This window comes from Vulpes vulpes, chromosome 5 (genome assembly GCF_048418805.1).
Source record: "Vulpes vulpes isolate BD-2025 chromosome 5, VulVul3, whole genome shotgun sequence".
Classification (NCBI taxonomy): domain Eukaryota; kingdom Metazoa; phylum Chordata; class Mammalia; order Carnivora; family Canidae; genus Vulpes; species Vulpes vulpes.
In genome coordinates, this window is record NC_132784.1 from 71,032,013 (window position 1) to 71,051,490 (window position 19,478).

Consider the following 19,478-nt stretch of genomic DNA (forward strand, 5'->3'; position numbering starts at 1 on the left):
GGAGACATTCTGACAGATATCTCTGCTCCAGGGCAGCTGCCTGGGGGGTCTTCAGGGTGGCATCATGACTCAGCTTCGCTGCAACCCCTGCCCACCCCCACCCTGCAACAGGGAGGCGGCTAGCTGGACCCCAGGACCCCCAGGCTGTGGCAACCCATCCCTCCCTGTCCTGAGGGCTGAGGCCCTGGGGAAAGGTGGCCAGGGGGGCCTTTCCCCAAGAGCAGGAGCCAGTCGAACCCCCTCCCTCTCCCAGCTCCTCACCCCTCTGCCCCAATACTCACCAAGACTGGCAGTTCTCCTCAGAAGGCACAGCCGAGCCTGGCCAGTAGGACTTGCCCTGGACACGGCAGGGCAGCGGCGGGGGTGGGGTTGGGCATGTGGCCACACACTGCATCTGGTCCTCATCGAAGATGGGGGCCTCCGGCGGGCACTTGGGGTAGCAGCCTGAAGCCCAGTGAGGCTTGAGGTCTTGCCTCTCTGATCGCCTCAGCCCCATGGCCTCGGCTCAGACCCAGCCCTAATTCTCACCCACAGCATGGTGGCCGCATGGGACAGCACCCACAAAGGCACCTCAGGGCGCGGGAAGAGTCCAGCCCAGCCAAGGGTCCCAGGACCCCCAGCACCACCCCTCTGGCCACCAAGGCAGCAGCCTACCTTCCAGGCCATGCAGGTCGTGCAGACACCGGCCGCTGGGGTTCCGGCAGGTCCTCATGCAGGGCGCCCCGCACGGCTGGTAGTGCCACTCACACTGGCCCTCAGGGTTGTAGTAGTCGCAGAACAAGGCTGCAGGCAGGTGGGGGGCTCAGTGGCCCAGCACCAGCCTGGAGCGAGCCACCCAGCGGCCCCAGGCAGGACGGCACACGGGCCGGACAAGCTCCCCCTGCACCCCGACCTTCGACCCAGTCCCGCGGGCTCTTCTCCAACCATTTCGCTCCCCTGTGCCTCCTGGATAGGGCCTCAGAGGGCATAGGCCATGAATGCCCGTGGTACATGCAGCGTGGGCGCCTGGCCCCTGGGGAGGCCACCCTTTGGGGTGGGGGACAACGGCCAGAGCAGCTCCCCAGACATGTTCGCCCCAGCCAGGTTCCAGTTGGGTGGGAGTGGGGCTATGCTTACCCCTCTCAGCTCCAGAACACCCTTCCCTCTCCCCACTGACGACACCTAACCGTTTCATTTTCCTCTCCACCATCCTCTCCCCTCCCATGGGTGACCAGCCTTATCACACACGGCCGTCACTCCCCGTGGGCCTGCTCCACCCTGATGTGTCGTGTATACTCACGGCAGATGTCCGGGGTCCTCCAGGACACGCACACGCCCACGTCGTGGCAGGCCTGGGCGTAGGCGGCCACGGCCGTGCAGAAACATTCACAGTCGCCCCCTGAGTCACAGGCACACGCATCGCCCACACAGGCCTCGTAGTACTTGGCAGGCTCCACCTGGGGGGTGAGGGGAAGAGGCTTGGGATTCGGGGCCCGGGGTACCCGGGGGTCAGGCCTGCAGTGTGCCCCGACCTGGGCCGGTTTCCCCCAGAGCTCAGGGGGAGCCGAGGGCCGACCACAGGCTGGCCAAGAGGGTAGGAGGCCATGCTGGTGCCCGACCTCTGTCCCCTCCCCCTGGGTGCCCTGGGGAACAGCTGCGTACGTGGGCATGGCAGGCAGCGAACGTGGCGCTGTTGATGATGCTGCACTGCTTCTGAGACCAGGACTTGCGGTAGGGGTTGGCGGTGCAGGGGTCCCTGGAGGCTGGGGCGTCGGGGCAGGAGGGGGAGAACTTCCAGCTGTTGCCAAACTCCAGGGTGCTGCCCACCACGGACTGGCTCCGCGTGGTGAAGTCATTGACAGCATTGTCGTCAAAGTTCCCGCACAGCCCACAGACCCGGCCCTGCAGACGGGGGCACGGGAGACAGAGCGCTGGGGCTGTGCGGGAGGGGCCGGAGCTCTCCCCTGCCTCCTGTGACCCCATTTGCTGTCCCTGGCCCTCACGTCCCCAAGAGGAGGGGGGCCCAAGCGTGCAGGGGGGCTCTCTGCCTTCACCGTGTGTGACTGCCCACAGCACACAGGGTCACAGTGGCATCCCTCCTAGGGGACGAGGGCACGGGTGAGACGGCACCACAGGCTGCTTGGTATCCCCTGAAGACCAGTTCCAGTCCTGACCCATGAGCACGGCCTCATGTGGACACAGGACCACTGCAGGTGGGGATCCAGCTCCCACAAGGATGTCCTGGGTTGGGGTGGGCTGACAGCGCAGGGCCTGTGACCCCGGGGACATTCGGGCACAGACAGTGAAGACAGTCTGTGCAGGCAGTGGTTGGGGGGACACCTGGGGCCCAGAGGCTCTGGAGGGAGTGGGCGCTGAGACAGTCTGGTGGGACTTCGGGCATCCAGAACCATTAGAAGGAGCCGCGAGTTTTGCCGGTGTCCCAACAGCCCCAGGACACGGTGAAGGGCCTCCTCCCCACCACCCCTTGAGGCTCACCACCTGATTCCCCGCTCTGCGTCTGCCCGGCCACCCCACACCCATCCCAGCTGGCCCCTGGTCTAGGGCGAGGGAGGGACATCCCAGGGTGGGGGTGGGGGCCTACCTTGAACTCAGGGCTGAGTTTGAGGAAGATACTGGTCTTCCTGTCCCACAGCAACACCAGGCCAACCTCAGTGTCCACCACCAGGTAGATGCCCATCTGACGGATGGAGTAGGGAGCCGCCTGCCCTGCACCCTTTTCGATCACCTCCACACCACCACCACTCAGCCTCAGCTCGTAGCTCTGTGCGGGAAGGGGTCACTCAGACCTGTCCCCGCTCCCTTCCCCACATTCCTAGGGGTGCTCCAAGGGGTGCCCCATCCCCACCCGGCAGCCCCACTCACCCCCAGGAACAGCTTGATGGCCTTGGAGCATGTGACGCCCGTGGTCCCGCAGGGGACATTCTCAGTGACCACACGGAAGGTGGCATTGGCGGTGCTGTTCCCGCCGCAGTGGTCCTGGGGAGAGGGGGAGGCTGTGCGGGCAGCGAGGAGGCTGGGGGGCACCCAAAGCAGCACTGCAGGACCACGGGACAGCTGGGGAGCCCCAGGGACCACGTACCTGAATGAGCGTGTACGCGCAGTCCCCACTGAAGCTGTAGCGCCTCCCATCGAAGGTGAGGTAGTGGCCGTCCCCGTACACCGCGCAGGTGGCCAGGCAGGGCTCGTCCGTACACTTCCACATCCTGCTCTTACAGGTGCTAGGGGCAGGGACAGGGCCAGTCAGGCCCAGGCTGGGCGCGGGGAGTTGGGGTTGGGGACGAGCCCCTGCAGGGGCCTGACTGGGGCAGGGTCTTCAGGCAGACCTCAGGGGCTGGGGCTTCACCACCCGGTGCAGGGAGGGCCCCCCTGCCTACCAGGTATTGCAGCCCACCCAGATGGTCTGGCCAGGCAGGTAGCTGGCCTCGTTGTGCACGCAGGGACAGTCTGTCACAGCGACGCAGCCACCTTTACCGTCGGACACCAGCCCGTCGGGACACATGCAGCCAGGTTCACACTGGGAGCTGTACTGTGGGGCACAGGGGACACAGCTCAGCAGGCTGGGGATCAACAGCAGAGCCCTCCGCCTCCCACAGCCTGCAGTGAGTCTGGAGAGCACTCGGTCAGCCGTCTTCCGGGGACCAGCCTGAGACAGCGACTCGGCAGGTGCCCGTGAAGGGTCCTTGGGGTGTGGGGACTCACACAGTCCATGTCCAGGGTGAAGCAGCTCTTCTGACAGCTGGCCCCAGTGGCCCCCCGCGTGGCATTGCGACAGTCGAGGTAGACCATGGGTGGGGTGCAGACTGGGGAGGAAGAGGCCATTCAGGGGTCCCCAAACACCACCCACCAGGCTGGCCCTGAGACACACAGCTGCACACGGTGTGTTTCTCAGCAGCCAAGTCTGTGCCTCCCTGGGGCACGGCCAGCGGGGTGTGTGCTTGTGCACAGTGCTCACATGCTCACCACCTCCTCACTGAGCCCAGAGGGCACAGACCGCAGACAGAGAAACCTATGCACACCCACCAGCCACACTGACAGGGTGGGGGGTAGGGGTCACCCAGAAGCTTGGAGATAATGAGAGCCCCTCCTTCTCTGCGGGCTCACCTGGGGTGGGAACTTGGCCTCCGATGCAGGTCAGCATGCCTTGCGTGCAGGTGCTGGGAGGAGAGGGTGGTCAGAGGGTCCGCCCACCCCAACTGCCCTGCCCACCAGGCCCAACCGACAGGGGCTCTTACCAGATGGCCCCACGCTCATGGAGCGACTCCCCGTTGGGGACCATGGAGCCTCCGTGGTAGCAGGGACAGCTGGTAGGCGGCACACACTTGCCCGTGTCGTCCATGAAGGTGCCAGTGGGGCAGGTGCAGCCGTCCACAGGGACAAAGTTGATGCCACAGGTGATGTCCTCATGACTCCGGGACCGGCAGGTGGGCTGGCAGGTGTCGATGTGGTACTGGTAGGTCAGCGACTTAGGGCAGGTGGCCATGGGCTTTGCTGTAGGACACCAGGCAGGGAGAGGCAGTCAGGATGAAGGGGAGCCGTCACCACACCCCGCCCCTGTGCACAGCAGGCCTGCCCCTCGCCGCAGGGTCCCAGGCTGTGCTGGCTGGGTGCTCCGGGCCTCTGAGCCCCACGCGGGGATGAGGCCATGCAGCACATGTTCCAGTGCAGGGGGACACTCACTGCACACGCCGTCCCTCCAGCCACTGAGCAGCACCCCGTTGGCAGCGCAGGCGTGCACGTAGGAGGACAAGGCTGCACACAGGCAGTCCTCGCTCTTCTCACAGTTACACGTGTCGAACATACAGTTCTAGGGACAGGGACACAGGGGCCATTAGGGACCCCCGCACACCCAGGGCCCTTCTCTCCCTGTATGTCCTTCTTGGGACCCCCACCTGGGCTGGGAGCTCTGCCCCGAGGATGGACGCAAGAGGCCGGGGCCTTGAGGACATGGTGAGCATCCCCCAAGAGCCTGCAGACCCCCAGGACCCCTCCTCAAGTCTGCGCCAGGGCCCCATGCCCTCAGCAGACTGTCTTGGCACCTGACCCCCCTCCAGGTGGGTGTTGGAAGGACCATGGCCCCTCATCTCTGGACAGGTGCCAGCCTGTGTGGTCAGGCTCAGAGCCCAGAGCATCTCAGCCACCACTAAGGGGTCCCATTTGGACTCCAGGGCCCACGGGCCACGAGCCCTCAGGGGTTGCCGTCCTGGCTGGAGGCACCGATGAAGGCGAGGCCTCGGGACATCATCCGGTCCTCGCAGAGATGCCCCCGCCCCCCGAGGGCAGCCGCATGGCCAGAGGGCTGAGGCCGGTGGGCGCAGATTACCGAATAGTAGGTGCCAGGGTTCACGGCAGGGTGGCACTGGGCGAAGGGGCCATGGGGGTCCGTCAGCCGGGAACACCAGTGCTGAGCATACTTCTCTGTGGACAGAGGAACCAGGGCGGTCGGCGGGCCGGGTGGTCAGCCCCCTGTAGGGTCCCGGCTCCTTCCCAAGCACCCTTGCTAGGTCGGCAGGCATGCAGAGGCCGGGCCTCCCCCGCCCCAGAAACACCCTGTTCCTGTTCTTGCAGAAGTTACCACGGCTGTAACGGGCAATGCATTGGCAGGTCTGCCTGTTTACCTCCTGAATCCCTCCTTTGGGGCCAGGGGGGACCTCTGTGGCCCCAGGGGTCACCAGCACCCACATACCGTTCTCCACGCTGAGGGAACAGGGGTCCTCGAAGCTGTTCTTGACGTTCGGGCAGGCGGCCTGGGTCTTCCAGGTGTTGGCGAAGGCAGCGGCCGTGCCCTCCACCACGCCGCTGAGGGCACGGAAGTCGTCGGCCTGGTTCTGGTTGAAGTTCCCGCACAGGCCTGGGGGCAGGAGAGGCCGGGAGGGCGGTGTGAGGTCCTGCAAGCCCTGCAGCCCGGGTGGACTCTGGACTCCTAGGGACGGCGGTGCCTCTTACCGCAGGTCAGCCCGCGGAGCTCGGGCCCCAGCCTCACGAACACCTGCATGATGGGCACCAGCTGGATGTCCAGCTGCAGGCCCAGGTTGGTCTGGGCGACGATGAAGAAGGTGGAGGGTCTGAAGAGTGTGACGTTGCCTGTGGACACAGGGGTCAAGGCCTCAGTGGGCTGTGAGGGGCGGGACCCTGGGGGGCCAGGGCAGTGCCCTCACCTGCTGAGATGGGCATCTGGGTGTAGATCTGGTTCACAAACACCTCCCCGCTGGCCTTGACTGTGATGACCTGGGAGAGCAGGGAGCGGGGTCAGGGTGGCTGGGGCTCCACCAGCACCCCCGGGGGGATCCAGAGCTCCAGAGGCCATGACCCCTGCCCATGGGGACCCCAGGTACCCATGAGGAAGGGCTGCTGACCCAAGAACCGCCCCGGGCTCAGATTATCTGTGTCCCTCAGGATCATATACTCTCTCTGGCAAAAACCCAAGTCATTTTATGACATAGGGAAGTTGGAAAAATAAAAAGAAAAAATAAAAATAAATAAACAATAAAATAAAATAGGGAAGTTGCCTTCAATGAAGTCGAGCTACCGGACGTGCCCTGGTCCCTCCTTCCAGGGCTGGTTGGGGCAGGCGTGGACGCCCCGGTGGCCCTCCCCAGGCAGAAACCCGTGGGTGGGAGGGTTCTCAGGCTGCACCCTGGTCACTCGCCGCCCGAGCCAGGATCAAGGGCTTGGGCAGAGGTCACTTGCCATGAGGGGCAGACTCCCCCAACCTGCGTCTGCTCTCACTGTGCCCCTCACCCCCTGGGTCTGCTCTCACTGTGCCCCCCACCCCCTGGGTCTGCTCTCACTGTGCCCCCCACCCCCTCGGGTCTGCTCTCACAGTGCCCCCCACCCAGCCCCCCCAGGGCTATGCTCACCGTGTGTCCCCCGCCCAGGCTCAGCGTCAAGCTCCTCAAACATGTCTCAGTGTCTGTCAGGCCACACTTGCGCAGCTCCGCCAGCACAGTGAAGGTGCTGCTGTTACAGGGCTGCAGACACGGGTCCTCACCCTCTGCCCAGAGGTGCCAGCCCACAGAGTCCTCCCCGCCTCCCCGCCCTCCCCCCAAGATCCTAGGGGGCACATTCCCAGGGTGGCCGCAGAGGCAGCATCTACATGCAGCCCAGGCAGGGGGTGAGCTGGTCAGACTCGTGGCCGAAAGCCACTCCATCGGGAGCAAGGACCTTGGGGCCTGTACCTTGACCAATACGTAGCTGCAGTCCCCGTGCACTGTGTACTGCCTCTCGTCAAACGTGGAGAAGTGGGCGCCCCCCAGCACTGAGCAGGTGCCTGGGCACGGCACCTCTTGGCAGCTCCACTGGCCTCTCAAGCAGGTGCTGAGTACAGGAGCAGCCCATGCGTGTGCGGCCCCTGGAGCATCCAGCCCCAACCTCCGCACTGGCAGGTGGACAGGGGTCTTGCCGAGGCCCACCCACATCACTGCACAGACCAGGGCCCATCAGGATCTGCATGGAGAGCCACCAGCCTATGCCCAGGGCTCCAAGTGAGAGGTGACAGCCAGCATGGGGCCATGGCCCCCAGAGCAGCCTTCCCAGGACATGTCCAGGGAGTACAGGAGGGCAGGGGCTTGGGGTCCTACCAGTTGGTGCAGTCTGTGGAATAGACGGCCCCCGGAGCGTACGTGGCCCCGTTGTACACACAGGCACACTGGGAGGCAGGAATGCAGCCGGTCTGGCCAATGTCATCGAGCACCATCCCTGCAGAAGCAGGCAGGCCATACGGCAGGTGCCAGGCTGTGTCCACCACTGAACAGGTGGAGGGGGCCTGACCTTCAGGGGCTCCTCAGACCCAGGGGCCCAGAGCACATCTGTGTGAGGCTTAGGGGGGCGGGCGAAGCTGGGGGCTTCTCTCACCCTCGGGGCAGAAGCAGCCAGCCATGCAGTGGTCCTCGCAGAGCTGGGAGTGCTCTGGGTTGGAGCAGGTGTTGGCACAGGGCGAGCCGCACTCCCGATACTGCATGTTGAGGGGGCAGGTCTGGGCTGCAGGGCAGAGTGCGGGGCCACGTCATGTCCTGCCCCCACCTCCGGGCCAGGGCGGGGACATGACGGGGACGGGGCCTGCTGGGGCACTCACGGCAGAGGTCGGGGCCCCTCCAGTCCAGGGGCAGCCCCCCAGCGTGTGCGCACTGGCGGGAGTACTCGGCGAGTGTGTGGCAGATGCAGCTGCTTGGGTTGGCGTGCTCGCAGGCACAGAGGTCGTGCCGGCAGGCCTGCACATAGCTGCTGGCGTCCACCAGGGCGCTGCAGCCCGAGAACAGCCTGCTGCTCAGGATCTCCTCACAGATGCTCTGGGGGCAGAGCCGGGAGTCCACACTGAGTCCAGGCCTGGGACCCTCCCCTGGACTCAGCCCCACCCAGTCTTGGCCCCTCCAGGTGCCCCTTCACTACAGGGCTTACAGAGCCGGGTGAGCAGTCCATCATGGGCACAGGGACAGGGTCCTGACACTGCTCTGTGGGGCCGTCCATCTTCTGCAGATTCCCAAACTGGATGGGGGTGAGCTTGACACCTGCGGGAAGCCCGATGTCAGGCCATTAGGTTCCCAGCCCCTCTGCACCAGCCCCCAAGACACCTGGGCTGTCCACCGCACCCCCACACACACCTTCCACACTGCGGGGCTAGCCAGTGGCCACAAAGGGTGGCAGGCAGAGGCCTGAGGCCTGGTAACTGAGGCATGCAGCCCTTGGAGCCCAGCCTGCCGGGCCAGGGCCACCGGGCACTTGCGCAGGTCTGCTCCCCCACGGCTAAAAGCGCCTTATGGGTGAGCTTCATGGGCTTCACGGGCCAGGTGAAGGGGATGGGGCTGGGGACTTGGGCTGTTGTGGGTCACATGAAATGCCACGTCTTGGCCATAAAGACCAGAGGCCCAGGACACAGTGACGGGGTATGATTGGAGGCAGGACTGCCACTCCCCACGAGGATGTGTGGTCATGATGGGAACGGGGGGCCATGCAAAGGCCGTGTGTCAAAGTTGGTGGCCAAGTGTACAGGTGGGTACGTGTGTGCACGGGGATGGTGCAGGTGCCTCTGTGTGCACCTGTGCGCATGTCTACATCGTCCGTGTGCAGCTCTGTGTGTGTGTGTGTATGTGTGTGTGTGTGTGCATAGCGTGTAAGCTGGGGACATCTGACCAGGAAGTGGGCCCATAACATCCCAGGAGCCACTGGGCAGCCGTGGCGAGGGGCCTACCGTGGGAGAGGAACTCGTTGAACACGGGTTCGCTATTGAAGTCTCCACACAGCCCACAGGTCTGGTTGGCGTATTTGGCGTCCAGCTCCAGCTGCGGTGAGAGCCCATGTCAGACGCCGACCCCACAGAGACATCTCAGGATGCGGAGGATGGACGAGGTATGGGATGTTCCACCCCTCCCCGCACTCCCCACCGCATGCCTGTGGGGTCTCATGGTGGGGGTGGGCGATCCTAGTTCTCCCCCAGCCTCTGGGCCCCCTCCTCACCAGCCCACCCACCTTTGCCCAGTGCACTTGGTTCCCTCTCTGGGGAGGCTGTGGGGCTGGCAGTGCCCCCCACCCCAACCCCGGGCCCCGGCCTCACCAGGAGGCTGTCGTCCTGGCTCCACATGAAGACCAGGCCCAGCCTGGCCACCACCTTCAGGGAGTTGCTGCTGTGCTCGATGAGGACCCCGGACTGGCTGAAGGGCAGCTGAATTCTGTGGAGAGAGGGTCCAACTGAGGCCCCAAGGGCTCACAGGGATGGGTCATGGAGCTCTGACCCTTGGCTGGAGGCAGGCATGGGGGGGCGCCTACAGGCAGATGGGACAAGACCACTGTGCCCTCGGATGGTGCCAGTGGGTGTGAGAAGGACAGGGGACTCTGGAGCATGGGTATCATGAGGGCCTGGGAAGAGGACTGTTCCAGGGGCCGGGGGCCCAGCACAAAGGCCTGGGGACAGCCTCCCATCCCCCCACCATCCCCCAGACTCACAGCTGCCCGTTGGCCAGGACGGCATTCTTGGTCAGCTGGATGACCATGCCGTCAAGCTTCATGGTGACTCTGATGACTGTGGTGGCGTTGGACTCAAGGCCGCGGCGGAGCTGGATGTTGAAGTCCTCATAGGCGGCCCCACAGTGCGCGGAGAGGATGTAGTTGCACAGGCCCGGGAAGTGGAAGATGTCCCCGTCGAAGGTCTTGTAGTGGAAGTTGCCCCACGTGCTGCACACTCGCCCGTTGTGCGCAGGGTTCAGGGCTGCAGGCCGAGGTAGTCCTCAGAGTGCTGCCCTGCGCCCACGCCAGGGACGCTGCCGCCCAAGAGCTGGGCGTCTAGGGAGGACGCTCTGGGGAATGGGGACCCCTCCAGGCTGTGCTACCAGCCTCCTCACCTCACGGACCCTCACTCACCTCGAACCACGGGGGCCATCCGCAACGGGGGGAGGAAGTGGAGCAAGTGGCCTGTGGGAACAGGGACACGGTGTCACAGCACCTGCCTGCCCAGTGTCGGCTGCAGTTGGGCATCTCCACCGCCCTCGCCAACCCTGCTGGCTGCAGGCCCAGCTCAGAGTCTGGATCAGGTCCAGAGGGGCAGCAGCTTCCCCTCCCGGGCACCCCAAGGGGCTGTGAACCCTCAGGCCCTGGACTCTCCTTGCTCGTGGACCGTCCTTGCATCCAGAGTCTCAGAAACACCTGAGGCAACTCCAGGTGCTCAGGACAACTCCTGGGGTTCTGGGCACATGCCAGCCTTCCCCTGAGCCCAGCTGGGGAAATGACTCTCCTGGGGCGGCACGCCCAGCGTAGTGGCACAGAAGCACCCGGGGAGGCCACCCCGCCAGCACCCCCAGGCCAAGAGCACGCATATGTGGCCACAACATAAGGAGTCGTGGGCAGATGAGAGGACATGGCTGTGAGTTCAGCGGGCCTCTGGCCTGTCTGCCCGTCTGAAGCTGCGATGCAGAGACAAGCAGCCTTCAGGGGGGCTACCGTGACCGGGTGACTGACTGAGGTATCCTCCGACCCCCCAGACTCTGGTCCCCGGGGAGCTGGGCAGGGCAGCCCTGACAGGTGGGGGTCGACTCACCACCAGGCACCTGGGGGCCGGGAAGGAGGACTTGGGACTTGCCATGTTCCGCAGAGCTGTCCTGGGCCCGGCCTATGGGAAGAAGAGAGGATGCGGGGCCTGAGCCAGGCGGACAGGGCACAGACAGAAGAATGGGCAGATGGAAGGGTCGGGGCAGGTGGGGGTCCTGTCTGTTTAGGGCTAGGGACACTGCCCGTGTCAGGGCCACGACCCTCTGTGAGCGCCCCCAGCTTGCCTGGCGACCCTGTCACAGCATCTCCCATCTTCATTCATACTGAACATCTCCCCACTTGGGACATGGGAGACCCAGCCTGTGGGGGGATCAGACTGTAAAAGCAATGGGTTGGCTGCCACGTGTCAGCCGACCCGTCACCAGGGCTCTGGGGGAGAGTGTGGAGCAGGAGAGGCAGCCTGGCCCACAGCCTGGCCTTGCAGGGACTGTCTACAGTCGTCCCTGACGCAGGTGCCCAGGGAACCCCCTAGCACATGGTGGCTGGAGGCTGAGCACCTTGGAAACAGTGCCCCCTAGGCCCAGACAGCATCCCCTGGGCACAGTCCCCCCAACACCTGCCCAGGACCCAGCTATCCCCAGGGACACAGAGGCCACGAGGTGCAGACCCGGGTGGGAAGGGACCTTAGAGGGTCTGTGAGCCTCTCCCCTGCCTCCTCATGTCATGGACCTCACTATGACACCTTCCCCCAAGCCCAAGGTCCCTGGGAGCCCCGCCTTGAGGCCCCAACGGGGAAAAGGAGCTGGTAAACTGGGGGCACGTGGTGAGAGGCTCCCAGGGTCAGGTGGGCAGCTCTGCTGGCCCAGGGGCCCCAGGACCTGCTCGGAGCAGGGGGCAGAGGCAGCGAGCAGCTGGAAAACACACGTGGATGGACGTGTCAGCCAGAGTCCAGCCTGCTGACTGGGAAGGCAGACCAGGGCTTGGAGACGCCAGGTTCCTGCTTCCCCACGTCAGGGGAGCAGCCCAACCTCAGAGGTCCCTGCCCCACCTCGGACCCCTGCAGCCCCGAGAGCTCCTCCCCGGCCCCACGAGCCAGAACCCCCAAGATGTGAGGGCCAGGGGCCACGCAGCCAGGAGCCGCTCCCAGACATGCTATAGTTCGTCTGGAGGCCAGGGCAGGACTCTGAGCTGCCTCCTGCCCTCCCCGGGCCAGAGCCACCCCAGGGTGTAGGGAATCCACAGGGAGGCCAGGGCAGGGCCCAGCCAGCCTGGGAAAGCCTCTCAGCGGGAGCCTTACCTGTGCCCCGGGCACAGGCCAGGGTGAGGACCAGGGCCCAGAGTGGGGCCAGCCTCCTCCAGCTGACACCCATCCTGCGGATGGAGGAGAGCGGTCCCCAGGGGCAGCGTCTGAAGAATGACCTGAGTGGGCAGGAGCCTTTTGTAGCCTCAGAGCTGGCTCAGGCCCCAGTGGGTGGGTGGGGCGGGGCCTACCATTCCCCCCACCCAGGTAAACAATGGGCACTCACTCGGGGCTGGCCAGCAGCCCAAGACTGGCAGAGACGGGCATAGCTGCCAGGTGGGCTTGGCTTCCCGAGGGCTTCCTGAGGCCTGGCCTGGAGGGATCCCCATGCCGTGCCCCTGGACAGCTTCTGTGTGGCCGGACCCCTGAGATCCCCATACCTTGAAAGCCTGGACTTCCCTGGGCTGTTGGGACTGCCACGGCCACCCCCTCTCTGGACATGAGCTCAGGGGGCAGCACCCCCAGTGACAGGACCCTGACCTCCATTCGGCTTGGCTTTGGACCCTAGCCATGCTTCCAGTTCCTGGCTCCAGATGGGCAGTGGGCAGCCCCAGGCCAGCCCATGGCCACCAGGGGTGGAAGTGGCTGCACCCACTGGGCTGGGATGCTGCTGACTGGCTTACCCCAGGAATCATCCCAATGAGAGGGCTGAGAAGGCAGGGTGGTGTCACGGATATATGAGGGTCGGGTCTGTTGTGGTGCTGGACACTGGACTGAACTCTCCCCCACAGGGCGGCCACACACCCACCATGACCAGCGGCTCCACTGCCTGCGAGCAGCCCAACCGGAAGTCCCAGCCGGGCATGGCGGGGAGCTGCAAAGGGAGAGGGAGCAGCTGGGCCAGGCCATTCCCAGCACCAGTTTCCTGCTCTGGGGGCCTGTCCCAAGCTCCTCATGGTCACCTGATTTTCTGTCTCTGACCTATCCCCTCCCCGTACCCCGGCTTTGCCCTGGAACCTAGAAGAGAGCACCGCGTGTGTGCATTGGGGGAGTATGGGGTTATGAGTGATGGATCGTGTGGGAGCAGGAGCCTGAGGGGGGGGAGTGTGCCCACCAGGCTCCCCTGCTCAGCCTTGGAGGGGGAAAGCCTGGGGGGGGTCCCCAGGAACAGGCAGGGTGGACAGGTCTGGCTCCAAAGGACTGTGAAACTTTCTTTGATGGTCAGGAGAGTGAACGGTGGGAACCAGGCCATGGGCGAGACCCTGGTAGGGGAGGGTGAGGGACACACAGGCCTGCCCTCCTCACACACCCAGAAAGGTAGGGTGGCAACTGGTCAAGCAGTGTCCTGCCAGCACTGGACACAAGCCTGAGTGGACACGCGACCCTAGGTCCTCTGAGTCACCAGCCTGGCCCTCTGGGACATGCTCTGCACAGACAAGGCTGGGCTAAGTCACCCAGGAAGATGGGCAGTGGCAGCCCCAGGCCAGCCCATGGCCACCAGGGGTGCAAGTGGCCGCACCCACTGGGCTAGGGAGCTGCTGACTGACTTACCCCAGTAATCGCCCTAATGAGAGGGCTCAGAGGCAGGGTGGTGTCATGGACACCCAGCCCTAGGCCACACGCATATGAGCGTTGGGTCCTTTAGGGTGCTGGGTACTGGAGCTGACTTCTCCACGGTCCTGGAGCTCCGGGCACCCAGCCCTGGCCTGACCCCAACCCCGCCCCTGCCCAGCCCAGCTGTCTCAACCGAGGTGACCAGGACAGAGGACATTGGTTTCCATGCTGCCTGTCCCCCCCACCTCTAGGAATGTCAGGGTTCCTACACTGGGCTTGTCACTTCCTTCAGGGCACAGCCAGGGCCCCATAGCAGCTGACCTACTCGGTTCTAGTCACTCAGAGCACCCCTGCAGCTGTTCCCCAGCCGTTCTCCATGGGGCCTCAGCAGGTGCTCTGTCCAGGCCCAGCTTTGAGCAAGAAAGGGGGCAGCTTCACAGCTCTTCCCCACTGGGGCCCCGTGGGCTGGTGTTCTCCCGCCAGGACAAGGAGGTGAGCCAGACAGTCCTGCCAGGGCGCCCAGGCAGCTGGGAGCCAGGCCTCCCCCCACGGCCTGGTGCCCTCCAGGGGCTGCTGTGGGGAAACACCCCAGTTCCACCCTCCAACCCAGAAGTCGGCACCCCTCTCCCCCCAGGAGTGAGTCAGGCCAGACCTGCCATGATCTCAAAGCAGAGCTGGTCACATTCCCACTTTGCACAGGGGAGTGGAGAGCTATCTCACAGGCCACAGGATCCTGCTCGCCAGCCCCCTCTCGGGTGGTCCCAAGTCCTGGCTGGCTACTCCAACACACGGAGAGCACGCAACGTGGCAGGAGGTGTGGTTACCCGACTCTGAGGATGACACAGGTGGGGGGCACCTGGCCGGGGCTGGCGATCTGGACTCGGGGAGATGGTGGTCACCCCCCAGCTGTGTGCCCCGGGCCTGCACGTCACCCTTCCTGGGCCTGAGCTTCCTCCTCTGGGAAACAATGACCACGGGGCCAGCTGCTCAGAGACGTGAATCAGAGAAGCATCCGCTCGGCTTCCTTTGGTCCCCAGAAGTGCCCCCACTGCCCCGTGGGCCCGCCACCCCAGCCCAGCCCCTGAGACTTGGGCTAGCAGGGCCTTGGCAGAGCTCCCACTTCCTCATCCCTGAAACGACCTGACAACCCTGTGCTGTGTCATTTCTTGGACTTTTGCACATTAATGAGTATGGGATGGTGGCACCCCCGAAGGATGCCACGCCCTGCACCGTGGCGGTTAAACAGGCGGTACCTAAATCACTGTGCAGCTCCCGGCCCACGGCAGCCCAGCACTCAGGGACCTGCGGCCCCGCCTGCAGCCGAGCCTGCTGCACAGGATGTCCTGAGGGTGCGGGTGGGGCCCCGGCATCCCCCACCCAGGGAGCGGGTGCTATGCTCGCTGGCGTCACAGATGGGGAAATGGGCACTGGAGGAGGGTTACCGCGTGTCCCGGGCGATAGGGAAGGATTTCTCAGCAGGGACAGGCCGTGAAGAGGAAGTGGGCTGGGGCTCTGGGAGCCACCGATACCAAGGCTGGATTATCTATGGGTGCTGTTGACAGAAAGGGCAGGCTTGAGCCGCTGTCTCCAGGCCAGGAGCTTCCTTGATAAGGACAGAGACGACCCCAGCCGTCCCTGCTTTGCCGTGGGGGCCCCAGGAGAGGTATCCAGCAATGCCCGCAGTGGGGGTCAGCGTCCTGGGCCTGACGGGCCGAAACTCTCACAGCCCGATGGGCTGGGGGTCAGGGGCGTGCTCTCCCACGCGAGAGAAAGGGAGCGGAGAGTAAATTTGGTTTTACGGTGGGGCCGCACTGATTTGAAACCTTCGTGCGTGTATTTATTTATCTGAATCATTGGACAAATAGAATTCCTCCGGAAAGCTGGGCTGGCCCGCAAGGGCCACGATCTGGCCGAAGGACCAGCTTCCCCTGCACCCCACGCCCAGTGAGGGCCTCACACCCCCACTCCCACCCCGTTAACACAGAGGGCACCACTCCTGCCCCCAGAGCCCCAGGGGTCAGTGACAGTGCAGGGGGCACCGTCCACTGGGGTTGTTCCCTGAAGGCAAGCATGTTTGTGTCCTAGGGGTCAGGGAGGGGCTCACACGTTCCCCCTCCTCTGCCCCCAGGGACTACCAGCCCCACCAAGCACCATTGGCAGTGCTGTCCCCCACCCAACCCCGGGCACGGGGACCTGCCAGGCCACTTGGTCACAGGAAGCGGGGACAGAATGCACTGTCATCCTCACATCCTTCTCCGCAGCTCCCCAGGGCACGGGGGCCACCGGTCAGCCCCTCTGACGTGAGCACTAGAAGAACACCAGCACTGCATGGGGCTGTGGGGTGAGGGTACGTCTAATACTATCAGCACATTTAAAAAGTCTTTTTCTCAGTATAAAATCGTATTTGCAGTAATTAAAGCACCACTTCTGCGTATGTCCTGAAAAGAATTGAAAGCAGGGTCTCGAGATGTTTGCAACCCACATTCGAAGCGACATTAGTCACAGCAGCAAAGAGGTGAAGCAGCCCAAGTGTCCATCGACAGAGGAGGGGATAAACCTGGCCATCCACACGCTGGACAGTCACTCAGCCTGAACAAGGAGAGACGCGCTGACACCTGCCACAGTGTGGGTGGACGTGGGGGATATGATGCTGAATGACACGGGCCAGATACTGGGGGACACATCCTGAAGGATTCCACCCACAAGAGGTCCCTAGAGTCTCCAGATTCACAGGGTCAGAGAGTGGACCATGAGCACAGGGCTGGGGGAGGGACAGGGTCAGTGTCTCCTGGGGACAGAGAGTGGACAATGGTCACGGGGGAGGGATGGGGGCCAGTGTCTCCTGGAAACAGAGAGTGGATTGGTGGTCACAGGGCCAGGGGAGGGATGGGGTCAGCATCTCCTGGGGACAGAGAGTGAACGGTGGTCACAGGACCGGGGAACAGATAGGGGTCAGTGTCTCAGGGGGCCAGAGTCTTCATTTGGGACGATGGACAGTCCTGGAGATGGATGGTGGGGACACTGCACACCAGTGTGAATGTGCATAGTGGTCCTGAGCTGTGGCTTAGAGACGGTGAAGATGGTACATTTTGTTACACATGATTTTTCTAATTGGAAGAAAAACTAAAGCAAAATCCCCACCTTGAGAAAACACCCGTGAGTAACGTAGGCAGATCTAAAAGGAGGCATTTGCAGCAAACTTTCTGAGCCTGTTTGCAGCCCAGGGGTCCTCCTGCCCCATGGCCCCTCCCGCCATCCTAGCCAGAGGGGCTTCAGCTGCCCCAGTTGCCCAGGTTTGTATAAAATACAAATAAACAGGCTGGGTCTCTGGGTATGTTCACAACAGCAATGGCTTGGCGGTTGCTGAGCCAGGCTGGGGGCTGGACCGGCGCCCCTGGGGCACCCTCTGTGGGGGCTAGAAGCCTGGAGGTGCTGAGGAACCACCCTGCCTGGGGCACCCGCTCAGCAAACCAGGCCCCGGGACCCTGAGGACATCCGTGAGGGCGAACAGCCCCAGTGCTCTGTGTCAACCTGCTCCGCACCTGCCCCCCACACTGCACCACGGCTGGACTGCGATACCCCACCTCCCTCCACCTGGCCTCCAGTTGGGGGGGGAACGAGCCCACATTGGAGCAGACCCTATGCCCTCCCCCCTCCACACTTCAGCTCCCCCAGGATGCCAACAGTTCCCCTTTGCCTGGGGCTGCCCCAATTTTCAGTTTGAAAGTGCCAGGACTCTCTTTCTTCCCCAGGACCCAGGAGAGCCAGCCACCCTGGCCCTGCCCACGGAACTCATGCGGACTCATGCCGACCACACAGAAAGCCACAAGGTGGTCGGCAGGCAGGCACTGGGGACCTCGGGAGAAGTCCCCTGCTCTGAAGCCGGCGGCCAGGACCCAGACGCGTGGCCCTCGGCCCCAGTGGGGCAGGTCAGCCCAGCCCACCCTGCCCGAGCACCCATGGGCCTGGGAAGAAGGAAGCTCCAAGGGCTCTGTCCTGGGACCCATGGAGTCCACCCCCTTGGGCAACTGCATTCCCGTCAGGCTTGGGTTTGGGCCACTCTGGTGGGAGCAAGGTGGGGTCCTGCATTTTCATTCGAGACACCCTGGTGACCTTCAGACTGAGCACTTTTGTGTGTCTGTGGCATTTGGATTTTTTTAGATTGGCTTGTTTTTCTTTTATCAATTTGTAGGGATGCCTTTATATACTCAATACAAGTTCTTTGTCGGAAGTTTGTGGGATGCCTGGGGGGGTCAGCGGTTGAGCATCTGCCTTTGGCTCAGGGTGTGATCCTGGGTCCTGGGATCGAATCCCGCATCATGGTCCCTGCATGGAGCCTGCTTCTCCCTCTACCTATGTCTCTGCCTCTCTCTCTCTCTCTCTTTGTGTGTGTGTGTGTGTGTGTGTCTCTCATGAATAAATAAATAAAATCTTTAAAAAATTTGTATTTACTCATGAGAGACACACACAGAGAAAGAGAGAGGCAGAGGCACAGGCAGAGGGAGAAGCAGGCTCCATGCAGGGAGCCCAACATGGGACTCGATCTTGGGTCTCCAGGATCATGCCCTGGACCAAAGGCAACGCTAAACCACTGAGCCACCCAGGCTGCCCGAGTAAATAATTTTTTTTTTAAGTTTCCACCGTGAATATTTTTTTCATTGCATCTTTTCATGAAATTTTAATTCTGATGGAGCCAAATTTATTCATTTTATCTTCTGTAATTGATGTGTCTGTGTCCTGCTTGGCAGCCTTTGCCTCAAAGTCCTAAGGATATGCTCCCAGAAGTGCTTCTACAAGTTATACCACACACTTTGCATGTAGGACAGCGACCCGCCTGGAAACGTTCCTCACGTGTGGTGTGTCACAGATGCCAGCCTCACGTGTGTCCCACCTGCAATTGCCCCAGCGCCACTGGCATTCCTGGTGCGTCTGGCATAGATGGAGTGGCCGCATGCGTGGGTCTGGCTCTGGGCCCCTCTGTCCCACCCACCTGTGGTCTGCCTCTTTACCTCTGTCCCTCGATCTTGATTAACAAAGTCTAGGGAGGGATCCCTGGGTGGCGCAGCGGTTTGGCGCCTGCCTTTGGCCCAGGGCGCGATCCTGGAGACCTGGCATAGAATCCCACATCGGGCTCCTGGTGCATGGAGCCTGCTTCTCCCTCTGCCTGTGTCTCTGCCTCTCTCTCTCTCTGTGACTATCATAAATAAATAAATTGAAAAAAAAATTAAAAATATTTAAAAAAAAAAAAAAAAAAAAAACAAAGTCTAGGGAATGGTGGTGATTCCTCAGCGTGGCCCTTTGAAGCTCCCGTGGCTGTGCGAGGTCTCTATGTGGCCCAGCAAACCCTAGACCGAGCTTGTCGAGGCCTAAAAAGCAGCTGGGATTTGGATGAGGACAGAGTTCACAGGTCGGAGGGGAAGCAGAATCTTACCAGCGCCATGTCCTCCAGTCTGTTCACGTGATGTGTCTCGCCATCTACTGTGTTCCTTTGAGGTCACTCCCAGCAATGCCTTGTGGTTTTCCAGAGAGATCGTGCATATCTTGTTTGATTTATTCCTAAGTATTTGGAAAGTATTTTATTTTTAAAGATTTATTTATTTATTTGATTTTTTTAAAAAAATTTTATTGGAGTTCAATTTGCCAACATTTAGCATAACACATGCAGTGCTCATCCCACCAGTGCTCCCCTCAGTGCCCATCACCCAGTCAC

The 19,478-nt window shown here is 62.7% G+C and overlaps 1 protein-coding gene across 1 annotated transcript in view; it reads right to left on the minus strand.

Moving 5' to 3' along the window:
* Window positions 1-12,364, minus strand: part of MUC5AC (mucin 5AC, oligomeric mucus/gel-forming) — a 28,722-nt gene extending 16,358 nt beyond the window's left edge. The window contains exons 1-28 of the mRNA XM_072758774.1: window positions 12,272-12,364; window positions 11,024-11,095; window positions 10,351-10,401; window positions 9,937-10,198; window positions 9,548-9,662; window positions 9,185-9,275; window positions 8,395-8,504; window positions 8,072-8,285; window positions 7,852-7,977; window positions 7,578-7,695; window positions 7,176-7,314; window positions 6,858-6,968; window positions 6,156-6,225; window positions 5,944-6,081; window positions 5,684-5,848; window positions 5,321-5,415; window positions 4,678-4,804; window positions 4,233-4,488; window positions 4,102-4,154; window positions 3,700-3,800; window positions 3,375-3,526; window positions 3,080-3,218; window positions 2,863-2,976; window positions 2,582-2,761; window positions 1,642-1,881; window positions 1,280-1,436; window positions 655-783; window positions 282-444 (exon numbers count right to left, since the gene is read on the minus strand). Of these exons, the coding sequence (XP_072614875.1) occupies window positions 282-444; window positions 655-783; window positions 1,280-1,436; window positions 1,642-1,881; window positions 2,582-2,761; window positions 2,863-2,976; window positions 3,080-3,218; window positions 3,375-3,526; window positions 3,700-3,800; window positions 4,102-4,154; window positions 4,233-4,488; window positions 4,678-4,804; window positions 5,321-5,415; window positions 5,684-5,848; window positions 5,944-6,081; window positions 6,156-6,225; window positions 6,858-6,968; window positions 7,176-7,314; window positions 7,578-7,695; window positions 7,852-7,977; window positions 8,072-8,285; window positions 8,395-8,504; window positions 9,185-9,275; window positions 9,548-9,662; window positions 9,937-10,198; window positions 10,351-10,401; window positions 11,024-11,095; window positions 12,272-12,344 (3,761 nt within the window). The 5' untranslated portion in view covers window positions 12,345-12,364. The remainder of the gene's footprint in view (window positions 1-281; window positions 445-654; window positions 784-1,279; window positions 1,437-1,641; window positions 1,882-2,581; window positions 2,762-2,862; window positions 2,977-3,079; window positions 3,219-3,374; window positions 3,527-3,699; window positions 3,801-4,101; window positions 4,155-4,232; window positions 4,489-4,677; window positions 4,805-5,320; window positions 5,416-5,683; window positions 5,849-5,943; window positions 6,082-6,155; window positions 6,226-6,857; window positions 6,969-7,175; window positions 7,315-7,577; window positions 7,696-7,851; window positions 7,978-8,071; window positions 8,286-8,394; window positions 8,505-9,184; window positions 9,276-9,547; window positions 9,663-9,936; window positions 10,199-10,350; window positions 10,402-11,023; window positions 11,096-12,271) is intronic.
* Between the last annotated feature and the right edge of the window lie 7,114 nt (window positions 12,365-19,478).